At 26.9% G+C, this 22,025-nt stretch overlaps 2 protein-coding genes across 8 annotated transcripts in view; one reads left to right on the forward strand and one right to left on the reverse strand.

The window, feature by feature from the left end:
- LOC107437484 (uncharacterized) overlaps window positions 1–1,603 on the forward strand; it is a 104,733-nt gene extending 103,130 nt beyond the window's left edge. For all 6 annotated transcript variants that reach the window (XM_043046922.3, XM_087164380.1, XM_087164379.1 and 3 more), the window contains one exon: window positions 1,441–1,603. In XM_043046922.3, coding sequence (XP_042902856.2) covers window positions 1,441–1,575 — 135 coding nt within the window. In that variant the 3' untranslated portion in view covers window positions 1,576–1,603. The remainder of the gene's footprint in view (window positions 1–1,440) is intronic.
- On the reverse strand, window positions 1,417–19,082 carry LOC107437488 (polyamine-modulated factor 1). 2 transcript variants are annotated; one of them, XR_001583253.4, is made up of 5 exons: window positions 18,837–19,075; window positions 17,756–17,968; window positions 11,757–11,955; window positions 3,579–3,713; window positions 1,417–1,549 (listed from the first exon to the last, which is right to left on the reverse strand). XR_001583253.4 is itself a non-coding variant. In XM_016049506.4 (4 exons), the coding sequence occupies exons 1-4, from the start codon at window positions 18,959–18,961 to the stop codon at window positions 3,645–3,647; spliced, it is 606 nt and encodes a 201-aa protein (XP_015904992.1). In that variant the 5' UTR covers window positions 18,962–19,082; the 3' UTR covers window positions 1,586–3,644. The 2 variants fall into 2 exon arrangements, 1 of the variants encoding a protein (XP_015904992.1); XM_016049506.4 differs by lacking the exon at window positions 1,417–1,549 and having other exon boundaries at window positions 1,586–3,713; window positions 18,837–19,082.
- Window positions 19,083–22,025: the final 2,943 nt, after the last annotated feature.

Genomic DNA, 22,025 nt, shown 5'->3' on the forward strand with positions numbered 1-22,025 from the left:
TTTAATGTGTACCTCGCTGCATGTACACCAAGAATATAATGGTTATATAAAATAGTTTTAGAATCCTTACCAAAGAAAAAATATACATATATATTGCGTACATATGTATTAAATATACATTACAATTGTTAAAGGGGGACAGTGAAATTTGAAAATGAACTTTATTCTTAATGCCTACTTTTGATGCTTCATTTTCATTACAGATATGCAAAATATCCCAGGTAAAAAAAGATAAAGTCATTGAAATGCAACAATCTTCTTTCACAATTAAGATTTAGAGTTTAATATTACATGAAATGAATTTCTAAACATGTTTACATGAGAAAATTGAATTAAAAGTTTCATAAACAAAGAGTGACGCAAAATATTTTTCACATTCAGAATTTGCAATTCCTACCAAAGATTGTAAAATCATTTCATGTTATATTTCTTCTAGAATGTGACTAAAATTTATATAAAACTATTGCTTATTTAAATATATTTAAAATTTTTTAATTAATATTCACAAAATTTTTTATATTTTGTACCTTAAGTCTCTTATATAAATACAGAAAACTGACAAAGGAAGTTTAGTTAATATAAAAAGAGTAAAAAATAATGCTATTTTTAAAGTATAACCCCAATGGAAGTGGAAGAACATACTGTAATTTGTTCAGCATAAAAGTGCGACAAAACTAGTATATAAGGTATTAGTACCAGAGATGCCAACTGCTCCGGACACTCCAAATTAATGTTTTAAAAAAATGGTAAATAACAACAAAGTAAATTTTGCCAATATTTGACTATTTTTGCTTGATTTTTAAATTGTATAGCATGACAAAAGTACTATAAAGTGGTGAATTATATAAGTCTATGAATTATTTAGAAATACTGGTGGATAAAAATCTACTAAATTGAATTTATTAAACCAAGAATCACAATTGATAAACTACCACTTTAAAATATATGCTTGCTGTCCAGAGCAAGTTGGCATCTCTGTAGTACTAGGATAGTATATACAAAACTAGTACTAGGATAAAACTGAAAATTATCTCTAATACTTAACAGCTCAATTTAAGTTATTAAGAGTACATTTCAGTTTTACTTGATAAATTAGCACTAATGCCACTTATACTTAATAATGAACTATTGTTAAGAATATTTTTAAACTAATTTTAATTTGCATTAATAAAAAAATATAACTGTCTTTATATGCAAGGGTAAACTTTAATATGCCACTTTTACTGCAATTAACCTAAATAATAAATTCTTGTTAATATTTTTTAAGCTTATATGTTAATTTGCATCATATGTAAAAAAAAAATGTACCTGTCTTTATTATTGATAAGGATTCTAAAACTTCATATTGGAGTGATATCCTGTAAGCAGTTGATAAAAATACAAAAATCACCTTTACTTCTGAATTTTTTTCTTAATCATCTTTGTTTTGGTCTTTTACAGAGTGTGGAACTATTCAGTTACGTAGGGGGCTACATGGGGATGTGGCTTGGACTAAGTCTTGTCTCAGTCTGTGATTTTGTAGAATCTATTTGCCTTTTAATTTATCATCCTGTAATTAAAAGGATAAAAAAATAAATAAAAAATCTTTTGTTTTTATAAATGATGTTTATTGTTTAGTTTTTTTAGCCAAATATATACAGTTTGATACAAAAGTACAATACATTTCGCGTTAAAAGCTGAATATCTGCTTCAGATATTAACACAACACATTTTTAATAACATTTATTAGTAGAATGTAAGTTAACATAGTTTTCAGTTCATGCGTTTTTGTTGTGTAAAACAAAAGCAATTCGTCTGATTTAGAGATATTTTGAAATATAGATATAAAATATACACATAAAATAGTATAAAAGGGAGATTTAAAAATTGCTTAAGATCAAATTCAGTTATTAAATATTATAGATACATTCTTGTTTATGGATGTTGTTTTCAATATAAATGTAAACAATAACAATGTGGAGCTCAACACCTGCTCTAGTTCCGGTTAGAAAGTTTGTACCTGATTACTACAGCTTATTCTGTGAGGCGATATTTTCAAACGGATAATTTTATTTTCAATAAAAGAAGTAAATTAGATAATTTTTTAGCTCAAATCTGCCATATTTCATAAGTCATTCTGGTGACTTTGAAGTGAACATTTGATTTAGTTATTTATAGATAAATTGTTAAAAAAGGTGACATGTTTGCTAGATTTTGAATAACTCGCTTTTTTGGCAGTCCTGATTTGGCCTCTTTCCATTTGTTTATTACTCTTTGTTCTTGTTGCAAGCTGTTCACCATCTTACGTTTCTGTTAACACCTTTAGCAATGTAAACACAAGTAATAAATAATCAAATACTAAGCTTGCAAGAATCTCAAAACACAATGATCATGTTGTGAGCTAAATGGCTTTAAAATACACCGGATACAGTAACCTGGAATTATAGGTGGTATGGAGCTTGCAGCGCGCTCCCTAGTGTAGAAAACACCATCCATAGAGAGAAAAAAAATAAAGATAAATGACCTGATATTTACTTTTAACTTCTGGTAAATTGCAATCCAGATGAAGCAGAATTTTCACAATACAGAAGAATTTAGAAATTATACTGTGCACAATTAACACTAAGTTGCATACACACACTGCAGAAATTTAAAAACTATCAAGAATAGTTTAATACGAATGGAAAGACATAGTGTGAAGAGAAAATTTAGAAAAACAAGTACAACTTTTGATATAACTTTGGGAACAGATATCACGTAGGTAAGGAAATGCTATAATAGTATGAGCATTTCAGTTTTAAATAAACACCTTTGGAGATACTGTAAAAAATTTATAACTTGAATATACTTATGGAACTTAACATCTGTTTAAAAAATATTTTCTTTCTTTCAATGAACCATTTGCAAATAAAGATCTAACAACTGGAAAAATTCTATAAATTAAGTCTAATAAATATCTAATGCTAGCTAAAAAAAAAAAAAAAAAAAAAATACAAATAAGAGGTATGACAAAAATTATCCTTATATTTAAAAGATTTATAAATTTCAATTTACTTTACAATGGTTAAAAATACATTATAAAAAGAAGAATCAACCTTCAAATTTTCCTGGTTTCACTTATCAAGTACCTATACAAAATGCGATGATAAAAACTCACTGAAACCGAGTTAAGTCTATTATAGTAGAATGAATCACCAATATAATTTACAGCTAAAAAAATTGGTTCTAAGCTTAATTTAGAGGTTATATCAAATCTGTGTTCCAAATTTCATTGTTAACAGTAAAAACTAGTTTTGAAAATTGAATACACACATATTTCACAAAAAAAAGCTTTCGAAACATTACAACTTTGAAGAATCTATCTGAATCTTAATACTAAAAAATAAATTTTCAACCTTTATGGAAACTATCTTGGCAATAAAAGAATAAAAATTAGTTGTAAACAAAATAATTCAAAAGGAGCCAGTTTTTTTTTTAAAAGCTTATTTCGATGATAGTTCATTGCTCATAAGTAAAATGAATATATACAATATCCAATAGATGGTTACAGTTTCACAGTAACATATCAAATATGAATAAAATAAATATAAAAAATATACTTCAAACATATCATTAAAATGTAAAATACGAAGTCAAATCAAAACATATTCTTGTCAAAACTGCGATTAGTCATCTACCATCTGATTCAAATTTTCAATCATATTGAAATCCACTTCTTCTAAGATATTGAGATCCTAAAATTACGACAAAAAAAAAAAAAACTATTACTATTGCATAAATTATATATACATTCCATGAAAGTAATATTGTCAATATTGTCCATCAAAATAGACCCAATTGGTAAAAAAACTATCTAACATTGGCAATTTTTATTTTTCAATGGAGTGAACAACCAAAATTCTTTACAGGGGTCTGTCTAGACATTTTGTGAAAAGTCCGGTTTTTGTGAAATTGTGAAAAAATTACTCACGTTCTTTCAACCAGGGTCCACTTTTATGAACTTGTGCAAATAGGGTCCGGTTATTGCAAAAAACTTTTTCAATGAGTTTTTAAATTGTAAATAGATACAAGATTATGCTCGGCACTGTAAAATTATAATTAAAAAAATTAAATTTTCAAAAATAAACAGCAATTGCTGCTTCGAAATTAGAGATGCAACATACAAATATTTGGTATTTAGCCTATACTGCTGAACGCAGAATATTCATTTCGGACGAATAATGGAAGAATCGTCTGCCAAAGACAAAACTTGATTTGTTTACATCCATCTTTCTGTCTTCTGCCCTGGGAAGGGTTTATTTGATTATCAAAACAATAATGAAGATAAACAGATTTGTGAAAGGGTCCGATTAAAAGAAAAATCATTTTGTGAATGGTCCGTTTTTGAGTTAAAATATTTTGTGAAGGAAAGGTTTTTATGAAAAGATATTTTGTGAAGAGCCCGTTAAGGGACCCAAATTTCTTCTAAACAGACCCCTGCTTTATATCATAAACAGGAACTACAACTTGATGGCATAATTCTTTTTTATTTCCTTCATTTAAAACAATTTTGTAGTATTAGGCAATCATTTAAAAAGTGTTTCTCAAGAAAATTTTCAGCATAGATCTGGTAGGCTAAAGGCAGTATTACATTTAATAATCTGCAACAAGGTATCTATAATAAAGAATAATCAGCAAACATTCATCAAACACCAAAAAATTAAAAATTCTCCACTTACCTTGTTAGCATTTTTTTTTTAAATAAAATATATTAACACAATTGATTTGATTTAGCAAATCAGGATTTGATAAGAGAAAGAGTCAGTAACTTAATTGTTTAAATAAAGTATTTAAATAGATCAGAAATTGAAAAAAAAAATTAAATTTAATATAAAAATGTACATTGTTAGACATAGCATGCATAAGATATGAATAGGTATTAATACTAGTTTTTCGATTGCACTAAAATTAAAGTGAGTGGTGAAAAACTAAAATTATTTTGTACTGAAAATTTCTCATTTTGCACAATTAATACAAATCTCCAGACTTAAATAAAATGAAATACTTTTAATGAACACATAATTTCAATTATAAAACTTCCTGCAAACAATTACATTTTACACAAATATTGCAATGCTCTTAAAATATCTATTTTAGCAAAATTTGCTTGAAAAATCATCAATTTTTTAAAAAAACTGTTTTAATTTTTATGAAACTTTATATAGATTATTATACATACCAGCATGCTTAAAAGACAAGTGTATGGCATAATTGTAGGAAAAGAGTTGCTGTGCAAAGAAAAGAGAGAAATGATATCAATCTCTGTCAGATTGCCCTGCAGGTTAGGATTGAGAAATTTTGACCTTTTTCAATTTTTTTTTTTTAATGAGTAATACTAAAAAATTTTCTGCAATGTTGAAAGATATTGACCACGGAGAAAAAATAAAGAATTTTGACAATGTTTTATTTATAATGAGTAATACTAAAAACTTTTCCACAGTGACAAATTTACTGCGAACAGTGTTCGCCTATATTACACATAATAATATATTAATTCTATAAGGGCAGATAAATTGTTACTATTATTTATATTAGAAACTAAATCACAATACCACAGCATAGTTGACTCTACACAATTTTTTAGAATAAATAAGGTAAGTGAATATAAGGTTCTAAAACTCTTTGACGTGTGACTTTAAAAATATGTGAATATGAATTGTAACATGTTTGTATTGTAATTCCTGAGCAGGTATTGATAAATCTGTTAGGAAGTTTCATTCATACATCATGCAGATATGAATAGAAAAACTAATATTAATTAAATGTTACTCAAAATTAAATGTTATTAATATTAAAAACTAAATCACAATACCACAGGTACAGTCCTCACACTGCTTGCAGTTGATTCTACGCAATTTTTTGGAATAAATAAATAAGGTAGTTGAAGATAAGGTTCTAAAACTTTTTGATGAAACTTTAAAAATGTGTGAATATGAATTGTAACATGTTTGTATTGTAATTTATGAGCTGCTATTGATGACTCTTGTTATTCTAAAATCTGTTGAGAGGTTTCATTTATACATCATGCAGATATGAGTATCAAAAAGTTAAAATTAAGAATAGTAACTGTTTATTTTATTTAAATAAATTTATTTTGAAATGAGTGGTCTTATAAATACAGTGTCAGCAAAAATCCTGACATAATTTTTAAGCTGTTGCTTACAGCGCTTAGCATAACAACTGAAATTCTGGTTCATCAGTTGTACAAGCTGTAAGCAACAACAGGTTAAATTTATAATATTAAATGAAGAAAACTGCTTTATAATTAAATCAATATGTTTAATATCACTGAAAAAGAAAACTCATATGAATACAGCATACAATATCCATCATAATTTTGAAATGGAATACATATTTATTGTTTAATATTTGAACAAAGATTTCACAATTAAAAACTTTAGAATAACCATGACAGAAATTTATGAATAATCATAACAGAAAGTAATTTTTATCCCAAAAAAAAAAAAAAAAAAATATTTTCCATTAATTGTTCAAACTATTTTTTCTAAAAGTAACATTTTAAGCTTATTTTATTTTCTAAACTTCTGTATGAAAACAAATTTGTTAAAATTAATGATCAATATTATAAAATATAACGTGTAGTAGAAATTGACCACCTAGTTATAGTTAGTTTTTAGAGAATTTTTTTTGACTACTACTATATATCCTGATACAAGACCGAAAGTTATCATACGAAACCTTATAAACTCATAGTTTTTATCAAAATTCTGAAAACCAAATTGAGCAGAGCTTTATCAAATTCTAATTAGCAACAACAGGTGGTAAGAATTGACAGGCTAAAATTAGCAATGGAATTTTCAGAAATCTGAAACAGGTTTACTAAAAAGCATTCTGAAATTACACCTCAAGTTTCAACATTATTCAAATATAAGTGATTATAAAAACAAAATATTTCTATAATATATGAATAAATATTTAAAGACATTAAAGCAATTTTGTTTTAAATCTAGTTCAAAATTCAACATAGTCAGCTGCATACCCTAAAGAGGAAAAAGCACAAATTTGGGTTGTATAATATAAAACATTTTATGCCGAAAAGGCGTGATGATTATTGAGGAATCCACCCTTTAATCTAGATTACTCAATATTGTCATAAAATTTTTTATAGTACTTTGGCACTTAAAAAATAACCAATATCACTTAGTTAATATTCCCTTATACCAAATATAATAAAAATTTGTAATTGATTTCAAGATTTTCTTAATAAAGTAATTTTAATGTAGAGTTTCAATAATTAAATATCGACCTTACAAGATTTGTTACTGCACTTACCTAAGCGTATGAGCTCTGAATTCATCATCATAAAACTTTGATAACATAAAATTGTTAATTCAATTATTTTACAGAATGACTGAATTCCCAAAAAAACTTTAAATAATGAATCCTGTGATTAAGGATATATGCCTAAACAATGAACATAACTTGTAGATGGTCCCTAAATTTGAACTATTAAATTTGATGATTTCAACTAGCATTATTAGTTAGATCACAAATTCAAGTTTTTCAATTCGTTGAATCTATTTTTTAAAAATCCACAATTACATTCTTAGAAAGTGGGATGTTCTGAATGCACACAAAAATCAGGAATATCATGACAAAAATCTAAAAATCAAGACAGAATATTTTTCATCAGGAAAATCAATGACAAACCCTGAAAATAGGAATATTTTAACCTGCAAATGACCATTATTTATTTTCAATGAATGCTTGCAGAACTATTGTAATTGCATAAAGTCTTGTTGCATAACATAAGATGCAATTCTGCTCTGCTTGCAGAATAAAAATTACCTAACTTTTTAAAAAAAGTGTTTTTTAAAACATGAAACATTTTTATATGATCAATAAAAAAGCTTATTATTTTAAAAGTCAATATTAATTACAAGTCAAATAATTTATTCATAAATGGACACAAAATCATAAATTATAATCTAAATGAATTATAATAAACAAGTTTCTAAAGTGAGCTATGCCATTAATAAGAACATAAGAGAAATCTTATTTCAATTATAATAACAATCTTTATAAAAAGTTTTATATTATAAGTAAACAGATTTAAGCAAAATTTTACCATATGAGCAAAAAGTACTCAATGGTTAATTAATTTATTAAACATTTTAAAAAGCAATTTTATTGTCATACTTCAAAGAAAATTGGTAAAAAAATAAGTAAAATGGTAATTAAATTTTAAAAACATAGAAAATAAGTTTTGATAATCATAAAAACACATATTCTTTAGTGTTATAAGTAATCAGTAAATTAAAAACAAAATTAATAATTTTTGTAACTATCTATAGGATCACCAAAAATATATTAAAAATTCATTGCAATCAAACTGAACTTTTATTTTTTAAAGAAAAAGATACATAGCCTAAATTTTAGAATCGACTTTCTATGACTTTGCATTGCAACTTTATTGCCTGCAATGCGAAATGAAAAGTTACACTGTATTTCATAGCACTATAGGCATTTAAAGACTACAGGTCACCAATACGTATTATAGTTAAAATAATTAACATTGTTTATTAAAATAGTTGAAATTATCTTGTTATTAAAAACTATTCCTTGAATAAATAAAATCATAGTTATAATTTTCAAGCTCAACTTGTTAAAGAATGTTAAAAATTGGAAGATTATTTGTCAATTAGAAATCTATTGAAGAGTGAATTAGTTTAGATCTGAAAACATGGATGAAAAAGAATTATTTTAAGTTACTTTGGATAGAACAAATCTTGATATACATTAACTACATTTAAATAAGTATAAAACATGGATCCAGCTGAAATTTGTTTTCTGCCTGCAAACTATTTTACCTACATTTGATAAAAATTTACAATTTTATAGTATCATGCCATTTTTAAATATGTTTAGTCTATTTTATTTTTAGTAAATTTTAAAATACAATTTACACTTATACCCCTTACCCCAGTGAAAAAATCTTATCCAAATTCTCGCTAAACAATTCTGTCAGAAAGATTTTTCGTTGGGAAGCAAAAAATTCAGATTTTTATTTTTCATGCAAAAATTTTTGACAGATTTTATCTTTTCCTCAGAGTTATATTCAAAAGATGCTTCCTCACGAATCAGCGTGGAACAAAATGCTATTGATTTTTCTATTCTCATTAAAGAATAATGAAAAACAAAAAAGAGTAATGAAGTAAAAAATTTTAATCTTCTTTTCGGCAGATATTTTCGTTAAAAGTTTTTGATACAGTTATTACTATTGATTTCCACATAGTTTTTTAAAAGTCCGATATTTTCAATGCCATATTATTTGTTACAACAACTGAGTCTCGAAATGAAAACACGCATTTAGTAACCCTTTTTTGATTTGCATGATTTCCTCCTCGATATTTTCCCCCCGCCAGTTACTGTTAAGGATCCCATGATTTTTAAATTTTATTTTAATGTGATGATGATTTACAAAATGTGAGAAACGAAATAATTAGTGTTGTGGGATCGAGTCACAAGCTTAATTCCTGATCCTAATCATTACATCGTCCCCAATATGCTAGGATCAGGAATTAAGGTAAAGCTTGTGACTCGACTTCACAAGTGTGTCTTCCCCCGAAAAAAATGCGAGAATATCATCTATAATATAGAATATAAAAAAATATTACACATTTAATTTTAAAAAAAATTTTTATCCCAATTTTTCTTCTTCTTTTTTTTGAAGTTGACCCTCTGTTATTTTAATTTAGTAACATGTATATTTGTTATTTTTAAAAGTATCATGCAGAAAGAAATAAGTATTAGAGAGGTAATAGCAGAAAGAACGAAAAAAATCCGTCACAGCCCCCCTTTCATTATTTCTTAGTAAATAGCCTTCATTATTAATAAAATAAGACTTTAAAAATTGTTCTTATTAATAATATGGCATAAAAATATTTTATACTTCAATAATTTTTTCAAAAGAATAAAAATTCAATTAAATTATTGATTTAAAATTTTTTTATTTAAATTAATAAAAGGATGAACGGATATATACGTATTTATAATAATTTACATGCATATTTCTCAAATTAAAAACCTTCAGTATCAATAAAATCAAACATTTAAAAATATCATGTCTTAAATGTATTTATTAATTAAATTGTATAAAAATATTAATAAAATTTTTAAAAAAAATTAAGATTGTTTTAAATAAAGGCTTTTAGAAAAACACAGTTGATTTAAACATTAATATCTCTTGAAAATTTTAAAAAATTCAAGTGATTTAAAATATGCAAACCCTATCTTCAGCTTCTAATATTTTTTTATTATTAATTTGTATTTAAAGTTTAAAGAGGGAAGATACCTGGCCACAAAAAAAAGTGAGATGATGAGTAACGACAACAGCTCTGTGCTCCAATCCGGAGCAAAGAATATGCTATGTAATGCGATCTAAAGTTTGGTTACAATTTTACCTACGAAGTTCCTTTTTTTTGCATTTACTCTAAAATTTTTTGACATAATTAACATGCTATAAAGAATAAGGGAAATCACTGATCTTCAGTACAATGAAAAATATTAAAAATGAGTGGCAAAATGTTGTTCATCTCCATGTTTTTTGTATTTTATTTTAACTTACGGAATCTTAATATTCATAACTCCTAGACCCACAGTAGTGCTTTAGATAATACAAAGTTTTTCTTTATATCCACTATGCAAAATCACGTGATCAAAAACTATTTTTAAAGTTCGCCTTCAAATAAATTGGATAATTTTATTTACAGTTATTTAAAGGCAGAAGAATTTATCAATATACTTTGACACTATCAATTTATATAAGCGAAAAATGTGAGTTTGCACTTGTTACTGGACCCAAAGGGAAAAAAATCCCTACAAGGTTTTTAAAATAACACTGACAGCAATTGTCATCTTGTACTTGAGTATTTTTGCAAACTACACTGCACAAAGGACCACTTAATGATAATTTTTTTGAGCTCATTCCTTCATTATTTCATGTGTTTAGCTCAGACATTAATTACTATACTAATGGGATATAACTTTTACTAACGGGAAAAAACTTTTTTAAAAAATGGTGAAGGACATTTAAAAATTAAAAACAAGCTGGCAAATTTCTACATTTGATAATCCAAGATATACAGAATAAAACCAGAAAAAGTAAGCAACTTGGAATAACATAAATCAGCATATTTTTAACTGATTTTAAAATTTACCAACACAATTTTATAAATTACAAATTTACGTAGAACTGCAAAATAAGTTTTTAAACATAAAAATTGTTCATTATTTAACGAATGCCTAAAAGTTTCACAATATTAAAGAAAACTTTATTTTTTAAATCTTTTTTTCATAAATTCGTTAATTAAGTTATTACTGGCTAAAGATTTGTAGAAATATGAATTAATTTTTAAAAATAATTTTTTTCCCCAGGGTAATTTAAATAAAATAAATGATTCTGAAAGAAAGCTAAAATGACAAAAGACCAATAAAAACTGATATTTAAAAATAGCATTTCTGACCAGAAGAATTAGTAATGATATCATGGAGTGAATTGGCAAAATATGTGATTAGTTATTTAAACAATTAAAGCACTTTATAATGAAATTCTGTGCAATTATTGGAATGACAAACTATATTACTATAATAAATCTTTGAATTCCAGAATTTGAATAAAAATTCTGGAATTCAAGGATTTTCCGGTTTCCAGAGAGAGAGAGAGAGAGAGAATAGTACCACCCCGTGAAAAAGAACAAAAATTATTTAACACTTACAGCTTTATTTTCTTCAGCCTGTTTCGTGACAGCTTCTTTTAACATTATAATCTCTTCATGATTGGCCATCACTTCTTTTTCCAGTTGGTCATTTTGAGATCGAACATTTTCTAATAAAGCATTCAATGCTTTTTTGTGTGCGGATTTGCAAATGCATCTATAGTCTCTGACATCTTCATTAGGATTTCCAGATGGTCTCCTGTGGGAATCGAAAAATTAAAGAAAGATATGTATGTTACATAACAGTCAGTTAATTGGTGAATAAAGTTTTCTTTAAGCATAATCAGAAATATAAACATAACACATAAAATGAAACTTAAAGCTTTAAACATTAAGCAAAAATAAATAAATAAAAAGTACATATATATATATATATAAAATATATAAAGCAATTTAAAAATGAACAAATGTCAACTTCCCAAACCAAATAACAGAAAGCACAATAATCAGAAATATAGTTTTACAAAATTCAAATCAGGTCAATTTTAAGGTGTATATTACTACTTAATCCTATAAAGGAATGAAATATTAATTAAATTATGCATGAATTTATTATGAAATAAAACCAAGCAACTTTTAGGTAAACAAGCTAAATTAAAAATTATACAACATTGACATTTTATACTTAATTGCAAAATTAAATTTATTTATTTGGAATCTCAAGTTTTTGGTTACATTAGAATTAAACCCTTACTGCCCTTTTAGCATCTTGCATTTGAAACACTAAAAATTTCTGTTCGCAGCTTTTCAGATTTGAGTTTATGTTCTTTTGCTTTCCTTTAAGAAGAGAAGATTAAGTTTCAGTTCTTAGACTTGGGCAGAAATCAGTATGAATTTTTCTAACCAAATTGAAAACTCTTGTGGAAGTAGAATGGCTGTGTGAAACAAACTATAGAGCCCAAACTAAAAGAGATGGTAGAATAATTAAGCAGAAGGTTTAATAAACATTATAAAAATTTCGATTTACAAATTTTCAATTACTTTAATTAGCAAGGGTCTGTCAAGGTTTTACTGAGAGGTACCTATTTTGTGAAAGTTAGACATAATTTGTGAAAAATTAAAAATTATATTAAAAAATCAACACAAAAAATATGGATTTATCGTTTCTTACGGAATACAAAAATAAAATTTTAAGAAAAAGTATTTTGTGAAACTACTGTTTTTCCTAAAGTTTAATTTGTGAAACTACCTTTTTTCCTTAAGTTAAATTTGTGAGGGTACCGCTAAACGGATACTCGGCTGGTCAGATCCCTAATTAGTTACTACCCTTATTTTCTAATCTACTTTTCATCTCTGTAAGTGTAAAGTATTAAAAGTCAAAACAAGGGCAATAAACTCCTCAACAATAAAGGTTTGCCATAGGAATTTAGCAATTTTTCAAATTTTAAATAATTTTTAATTATCCTTCTCATTTGAATGGAAACAACCCAAAAATACATTTGAGCTATGTATTCCATTCACCAAAGTATGTGCTCAAATTAAGGGAAATGTATTTCAATTTATATAACAAGTTAGTTTAGCCGAAGGGTATAACAAGATAATTTTGATTCTACTGCTTAGAAATTTTTGCTTAAATGACAATTTACGAAAATTGATCTTAGCTTGTTTGGGAGAGATGTTTAAAGAATTTAATTTTTTCATGGGCTTGGCTTTAGCCATTGTTAGAAAATCAAGCTGAAATTATTCGATGCTGCAATAACAAAATTTTTTTCAATTTTGAAGTTTGCCCACCCGAAAAAATTAGTAGGGCAAGAAGATCTCCACTCACTAGCTTGCCATTAATTAATGAATACTTAAGGCAGATGAGTCTCGTAAAACGTCATATTTCAAATCAAATTACCCCCCCCCCAGAATTAACAGTTAGCTGCAAAATTTGGGGAAAATACAAGGACAGAACTTCTTGAATGATTTATTCAGAATTTCTATAAATGGGCCTCCACTAACATATTTTAACCTTGAAAAACGGCATTTTAGTGCCGAAAGGCAGCGATATGCTGTTATAAAGGGAACATTTCTCATAAATTTTTAATTTTAATTATATGTAGATATTGAAGCCATTGTAATATTATAACAACCCAACATAATTTTTTGAATAAATATATTTTCCTTTTTTCACATCATGTTATACTTTTGGCCTCCAAAAAGTTCTTTATACTTAATCTGCCAACATTTTTCTAATTTTTCATGAAAATAGTGGCCTAAAGTTAAAATTTCAAGACCTAAATCTGTTTTTTCCCCCTTCTGTAATAATAAGTAGAACTTAGGTTAGTTGTCAAAACAAATAAATTAGAAAATAACAGTTATTTCCTAGCCTAATTCAAGCCTCTAGTGGTATTTATCAACCAGAGCATCTAATAAAATTTATAAATCCTTAATACTATTTAAAAACAATATAATAGCAAAAATAGTGGATATTTCTTACTAAAATTCTTATAATTATTATTTAATTATAATAAATTAATTACTGATTAAATAAAATCATAGTTATTTTTACTCAAACTATTACTATTCAAACATTCCAATAAATTTTAGTCTAGTTTGAAACATATTACTTTAAAAACATCCCCTTTATCAATGAAATCATCCTTCATAATCAATGGAATCAGACTTAAAGAAATCACCTCTTTAAAAATATGTTTATTTATTATAGTATTGTATAAAAAATATTTTACATTTAATTTAATATTTTTTAAAGATAAATCTATTGATTTCAGGAGTCTGTCTAGGTTTCTCTGTGAGGTACCTATTTTGTGAAAATTTTGACATAATTAGTGAAAATTAGGAATTATTTTGAAAAATCAACACAAAAATATGGTTAATCGTTTCTTACGGGATACAAAATTAAAATTTTAAGAAAAAGTATTTTGGGAAACTACCGTTTTTCCTAAAATTGAATTTGTGAAGGTACTGCTATACGGTAGTAAATTTGGCCTCGACAGACTCCAGGATTAAAACTAATAATTGGAAGGAAAAAATAACACTTCATATAAATGAGTTAATTTATTTTAATGATTTAATTTGTGATTTTAATCATGTTTAAATCCTGCTAACTCAATGAAAAAATATATGATAGTACAGTGTTTTCATCATAGAAAAAAAATGGGTGAGAATTTCTCAACCTTTCTCAAAATCAGAGTGAAATTTCAAAAAGTTAAGTGAGATTTCCAAAAAACTAAAAAAAAAACACAGACACAAACATTTCTTTAATTATAATACATTTTTAACATCTTCTATTTTTTAAAGCATTGAATATTTTTGCTGCATCATCATAGAAGATTTTGCTTTTACAAGGTATTTGTCCATCTTACATTAGCGCATAAAAAATTTGAACGTCTTACACAAGAAAACCTTACCTACTGTAAATACGTAGTTGCAGAGAAATGTGTACCGAAAGGGGTTCTGTGGTTCGGAAGGGTAGTGTGCTGTTGTTCGAAAAGGTTCTAAACAATACTGGTAAATAGGGAAGCTTGATAATGGGGCAGATGGTGAAAATAATGAAAGATCCAGGAAGAAAAGCGAAACAGAGTTTATTCTAAATAGCGTAATGCAAGGTTTTTCCAAAATGCGAGAAATTCACGAATTTTGAAATTGATTTATAGTATGGGCGAATTTCTCTCGGTAATCATTTTTTAATGGGAGAAAAGAAAAAAATATGCGAGATTCTTGAGCTGTAATGAAAACACTAATAGTATAAAGCAAACAAATAAAAAGTAGTTTAGCAGTGTAATTCTTTAACATAGGTTTTAAATTCAGGGATGAGATTAGCCAAAAGGCAAAAAAGCTGAATTTCCACGATAGTAAATTTTACGCAAGCGCAACCCTTTAACAATAAATTCCGGACAGTTTAGGGTAATAAATAATGTGTTGACATAGAATTGTATACTAATCTATTATTATATAAATGATTACATTGACTTAACATTTAGTGAAAAAAAAATTACCAATTGAAAAAATAAAGCTGGAAATTATATTTTTCCTCAGTTCACATAAGAGACAATTATTACTTGAAAAACTACCTGGTTTAGCAAATTAAACCAATGAGAATATACATTAATATTTCATTTCTTTTAATAAATACTGTTATGTGATTTATAGCAAATATATCAGTAATATTACTTTTTAAATATACAGGGAAAAAAAACTTTAACAATGGACCGAATCATTATGTTCATATTATAGTCTAATCTAACTAGAGCCCTTTGAAACATATCAACAGTGAAGTAGAAATATATAGTAACTCCTTAACATACAAAAATTGCCATTTTAGTTTGAGAAATTACATGACAATCAGCAACTGCTTTGATAATTGTTTTTTACTTGATAAGAATTTTGCATTTTATAGCATAAATAACAGCAATTATAAATAAAATTTTGATGATGAGTCAATTAACTCTTCTTCCAAAAAAATAAATAAATAAAATTAAATCCCTTTTTAAGTGATTGCTTTTGTTTGCTATATCTTTTATGTTTGCTATATTTAGTCGTTAGTCCATCTTCAAACATCTTGTGACAAATCCTATTTTTTCTTCTCTGCAAGCACAGAATGTAAGTTTTGAATATATTCCCTTCCAGTTTCTCTGATGTTGTAACACTTACATATACTAATAATCATCATTAGAAAAACAGTCACCTTTATAGTAACTAATTTTTAAAAAAATGTACTTCTTACAAGAATCGCGATAGTTGATCCTAAAATTGCATGAATATGAATAACAATTATGGATTTTGAAATCACATGAATATGAAACTAGATATACGATTTTGAAAACGAGAAAATACAAACTGGGATATAGAATTTTTAAAACGAGTAAATTAAAATCACAATTCATAATTTTTGGATCGCGTAAATACGAATCACGAAGCAAAATTTTTAGATTGCATAAAGAAGAATTATGATGCATAATTTTTAGAATGCGTGAATGCGAATCCCAATGCCTTATTTTAAAATCACGTATAAAAACGAAAATTAATGTTTGATATTATAAACCGCATGAGCAAATCAATACATTGAATTTTAAACTTGCGTGAATATGAATTGCTACATGGGTTTTTAAAAAGGCATAAATATGAATCACAATATTGTATTTTTTAATCTTGTAAATAAGAATTGCAACATACAATATTCAAATCGCGTGAATAAGAATCGCAACACGCAAATATGAAGAGCTATGTTTGATATTAAAATTGTGTGAATAAGAAACGAGATATTAGCAGATTCCAGGCTTGGGATCTCTAAAAGGCTTGCCAGAAGCAGCGTCTTTTGAACTATGAAAGTCCGATGTATCTGGAGGGCGGGTAAAAAGTTCGGAAAATCTTATCTGCTGCGTGTAAAAGGGGAAAAAATAGCTAAAATAAGTAAAAATGAGAAAGATTGGTAGTCATGTAGTTTGAATTTTCTGTTTCTCTTTGAAAATCGGTGGATTTTCTGAAAAAGCGGAATACTTATAAAAAAAAAAATTTTGATAAAAAAGCTGAAATTCAAGAGATAAAAGTGAAAAAAGCGGAAATCAGCTAAAAAGCGGAAAAATCTCATCCCTGTAAATTGGTAATACACATTTTGTTTGCAAACATAAATTTTATAATGATATTTTACATAATCTTTAGGAAAAGTTAAATAAGGTTTTACCAAACAGTTTATTTACACCCAACCTTGGTTAAAAAATTCTTTTATAAATTTTGAATAAATTTTCTGTATTTTTTTTGGGGGGAAATTAAATATTGCTACAAAACTGAAACAGAAACAACCCCTCATCTCCTTAACACTTGTCCTCCTTATACTCTGTAGTGTTAAAATGTTGACTTAGATACCCTGTAGTGAGGATTCACAAAAATTCTCAATAAAAAAGTTAAAAAAACTTTAAGAAAATAAACAACATTTTAGCATTCCATGTGAAGAATGACATTAACAAGGCACATATGATTTTCTAATTGAGTAATAAAATAATTTAATATTCACCAGTTAATAGTTATTAATGATTTTTAAAAATTTGAAAACTTACCAAGCTTTAACATCTTCTGAAATTTTAGATTCTTTATTTAGATCATCCAGTGTTTTGAGCTTCTCATAAATATCTTGATCATTACAAAGTTCATCAAGATCAATTTTGATTGAATTCTCCAACTGTCTTGAAAACTGCTCATAAGTTTCTTTCAATAATTCAGGATCTTCATTATAAATTTCTGAATAGTGTTTTGTTTTGAAATTTTTAAACCTAAAATGCAATGTTGTAACCATAACATATTCAAGAAAACTGGCATATATAGTGCATCATATAAATATTACTTGTAAAAATGATCAAATAAAATCAAAAGCTGTAAATTTTGAAACTGTAGCCAACACTTTTGGAAAAATTAATAGAACTGATTTAAGTTTTTTCAACAATGCTCTAAGGTTAAATGTAGAAAAAAGTTTTGGTATATGCAAAAAGGGCATAATTAGTCTAATAACATTTATATTTTTGCTCTCACACGAAAATTAAAATCTTAATAAATAAAAAAGATATTATAAAGGTAACTGGATGTATTGTACAAAATATAGATGCTGAGTGAATATCAAAAACAAAATAAATTAATAAATAAATAAAGTAATAAAATAAAAAACAAAATAAATAGCACACAATTTTTCAAACACACTTTTAAATTTTAATAGATGTAAGATTGTTAGTTTTAGTGGGATATTTCTGTATTGCGATCTGTCGCGTCAACTACAATCATTAAGGCAATTTAAACTTGCAATTTTTAAAAAAAAATATGTCTGGCTAAGAGTAATACTTTTCGAGTTAGTCCCTTTCTGTTAGGTTTTTTTTTCCTTCCAAGGCGGTTATTCTGCCGCAGATCCCGATACGGAAATATTCCCTGTTACGTAGTGAAACATACTGTTCATTGAATCGTTTTAACCTATTTCAGATCAAAAATTTCCAGATTCCATTTTTTTTTTGTAAAACTCAGTCGATTAATTGGTGCGAAAAAACGTAAAAAAAATTTGTGCATTTGAATTCACTCTACAGATATACAATATATTTAATACCAATTTAAAATTTCAAAACGAATGGTTTCTATTCGTGAACACACGTTACTTACTCGATTTTTCTTAAAAATCTGCGAAGAAGTTCAGAAGTAGCCTCTTTAAAACTATCAACAAAATATGTACTTGAATCAACAGATTCAGAGCATGTACCTTCACTAAGTTTTTTGGCAGAAGTCATTTTTGAAGTGATGACACTGTAATATATTCAAAGAAAAGATGGAAATCTGCTATCTATACAATTTCAAAAAATTTAAACGTCAAAACAATCGCCGCGAACCGCGAAGTAAATGAAATTTTGCTACCTACTTCTGCCCGCTTTTGGAAATTCTATCTTTTTTTCTAAAGGGATAATCTCACTGCAAGCAGAAAACATTACGAGAACAAGAACGCCGTCCTATGGATGGGTGATCGTGTAAAGCTAAGGGTGGTGTCGCTAGTGGTAAAATTGCTCTTTCAAGACTTCCGGGTTACTGCTTCCGATATATTTTTACGCCGCAGATTGAAAAAACGCGACATCATATCTTTTGCAGTATTTCACGTGTACCGAGCTCTTTCTTTCAGCCTTTAAACTTCAGTATTATAATATTAATATTTTAATCATTAGAATATTTTCTAATTAGGCTATCTTAAAAAGATATTTTTGGCGACATTTTATTCAAATGTAGCCAAATAAGGGATAAAATACAAAACATGGCAAACCTTAAGAATTATTCACAATGAGATATTAAGTTTCCAAAATTTGTTTTGGTCTTACGACCTCTGAGAATCAATACATTTCTGAAAGCTCTTATGAATGGTACAATTATGTTTAGATTTGAACCCAAATTACAATAACAAAACTGCATAGAATATTAGGCTTGTTCACACATCGCCTCGTAGTCATAACATAAGCGGAGGGATACACCGGAAATTTTCTAAATGTCTTCCGCTTTAAGGACACTTGTTATTGTTTACCACCCATCCATCCCTCTGTATGTTCCATTTTCTTAATATTTTCCTTTTTACTGAATAAAAATATTTTTTGAAATTTCCGTGATACTTTTATTTAGAACTATGCTTAATGTAGTTTTTAGTTCCATATAGTTTTCCAACTTAAAAGATTTTAATCTATAAAGAGAGAAACTAACGTACTTCCTCCCTCTATGGCTCTCCACACGACTCCTTTTCACACGATTTTTTCGCTTATGAAAACATCACATTTACATAAAATTTAATTAAAAATTTGCATAAAATTACATTTGTAAAAAAAAATTTTATTAATAAAAATGAAGAGAGGGAAAGAAGAATGACCAGAGGATGAATACGCCATCTCCCCAGATGGCGTATTCGAGAAGTACGATCGCCTATTGACGAATTGTTCTAAGAAATTTTTTCCCTTGAAAAAAAATTACGGAAAAGTGAGAAAAAACCATTCTTACTACAATTTCTTAAGGGCTTCTGGCTTTTCCTGGGGGAGTCACTTCTAACTTTTCCGGTTTTACACACAAAAAGTGGTGTTCGTTACTTTATGAGTGTTATTATGCATATTATCTCCACCGCACACAAGTATTACGCGTAATCGGTGCTGATCATTAAAGAGAAGTTTAATCTAAATTCAAATTTTTTTTTTTATTTCTGTTAACCCGTATAATATTTTGCCCATTGCATTGCTTAAAATATGTCTATATATCACTTTTAATTAATGTGTTTGTTTATTGAAGTTTTAATACCAGAGATCATTCAGAATACGGGAAACTAATTAACATTACTGAAACTAATTAATATTATTGGTTAATTATTACTGAAAGAATGATATTTGTTTACTCAATCATAGTTGCTAGTTTGAAGCATCTGTTTCAATTATAACATAAAAGTATAAGACTTATTTTAGCATTTTTTTATACTTAAGTATATGATGTATGCATTTAACACAACGAAATCAAAACTGAAATCTTTTGAATTTGATTATTATTTATAGTTTACTATTATTGCTTACTATTATTGTTTATTATAGTTTACTATTATTGCTATAAAATTGTTATAATTAAAAATGCTTTATGTGACTAATTTTTTAATAAGAAATAATCAATTTAAAAATAGATTTGTTAAATTTTTTATGAGTTTAAAAATAAAAATATTTTTCATCAAAACCATTATTCGTAGCATTTATAATGAAATTGATTCTACTGAGCGCCTATCAATTACCGATCTTCATAAATGCTTTTAAACTTCTGCTAGAGAAGTCATATATATATATATATATATATATATATATATATATATATATATATATATATATATATATATATATATATATACAACAAAATAAATAAATACAAAAAAACCCCGAAGAAAATGAAGAAAAACAATAAGTTTCATTTATTGCACATAAGCTGCAAGTAAGCAGAACTCATTAGAAATAAAAATTATTGAGTCCTCCTCCCACTATTATTTTAATGTATTTTCCTTTGGCTATATTGATACAATATCAGAAAGCACTCTTTTTTACGGATATAATCGTGGGGGATGATGAAAAGATTATATCTTTCATTTTTCGGATTTTTTAAAAAATTTTATCCCTTTTTTTTCCTCCCCAGTTGTTTGTTATTATTTTTCTCCCCCCCTTTTTTCCATATGTCTGTAATTTTCCTTTGTTTTATCTTCATTTTGAACATTATAATTTTTTTTTCTGATTGCTTTTACCGGTATAAAGAATCCAGGTAAATACTCATTATCTCAAAAAAAAAATTATCTTTTAATAATGAATAATTTTTTTCATCATCCTTGATAGATGGCCTATCATCTTTGTGAATGCAAGGAGACACTTTTCTTATTATTAACTCAACCCAGAAATCGAAGAAACTCGCAATTTAATTATCGGAGCACAACCATCTATATATATATTTCTCTTACACGGCGACAAAAAAGTGCCTCATTACAATTCCCCGATGGTAACGCTAGAAAATTGACCAATGATTGCCGCTAAAAATGTCACATACCAAATCTAGCTGAGGTGGCTCAACATATAGCGCTTTCAAACACAGGAAACTGAAATAACCAGAGAGAGCATTCTCACCAAATGTGATCTCTTCCGAAATTCACCCTATCAGCTGCGGCAATCTCACACTAAGCTAGTCTTTAGTCTAGTGACGACATAGACTAGTGAGTAGTCCTTGTCGATAGATCTCTATTTTAGTATTTTGTCGAAAGCGCTTTTTTTCACGAATTTATATACTACGAATTTATTTGACGATTTTTGATTT

Source organism: Parasteatoda tepidariorum, chromosome 5, assembly GCF_982258835.1.
Source record: "Parasteatoda tepidariorum strain Cologne lab strain chromosome 5, Ptep-v5.0, whole genome shotgun sequence".
Taxonomy (NCBI): Eukaryota; Metazoa; Arthropoda; class Arachnida; order Araneae; family Theridiidae; genus Parasteatoda; species Parasteatoda tepidariorum.

Bases quoted from the DNA above. Each gene is read 5' to 3' on its own strand.
- LOC107437488 (XM_016049506.4), bottom strand. From the start codon at position 18,961: ATGACTTCTGCCAAAAAACTTAGTGAAGGTACATGCTCTGAATCTGTT. The intron at 17,969-18,836 runs GTAAGTAACGTG...ATTGCATTTTAG, and splicing joins AGATTTTTAAGAAAAATCGA to GTTTAAAAATTTCAAAACAA. The intron at 3,714-11,756 runs GTAAGTGTTAAA...TCGTAATTTTAG, and splicing joins AGGCTGAAGAAAATAAAGCT to GATCTCAATATCTTAGAAGA.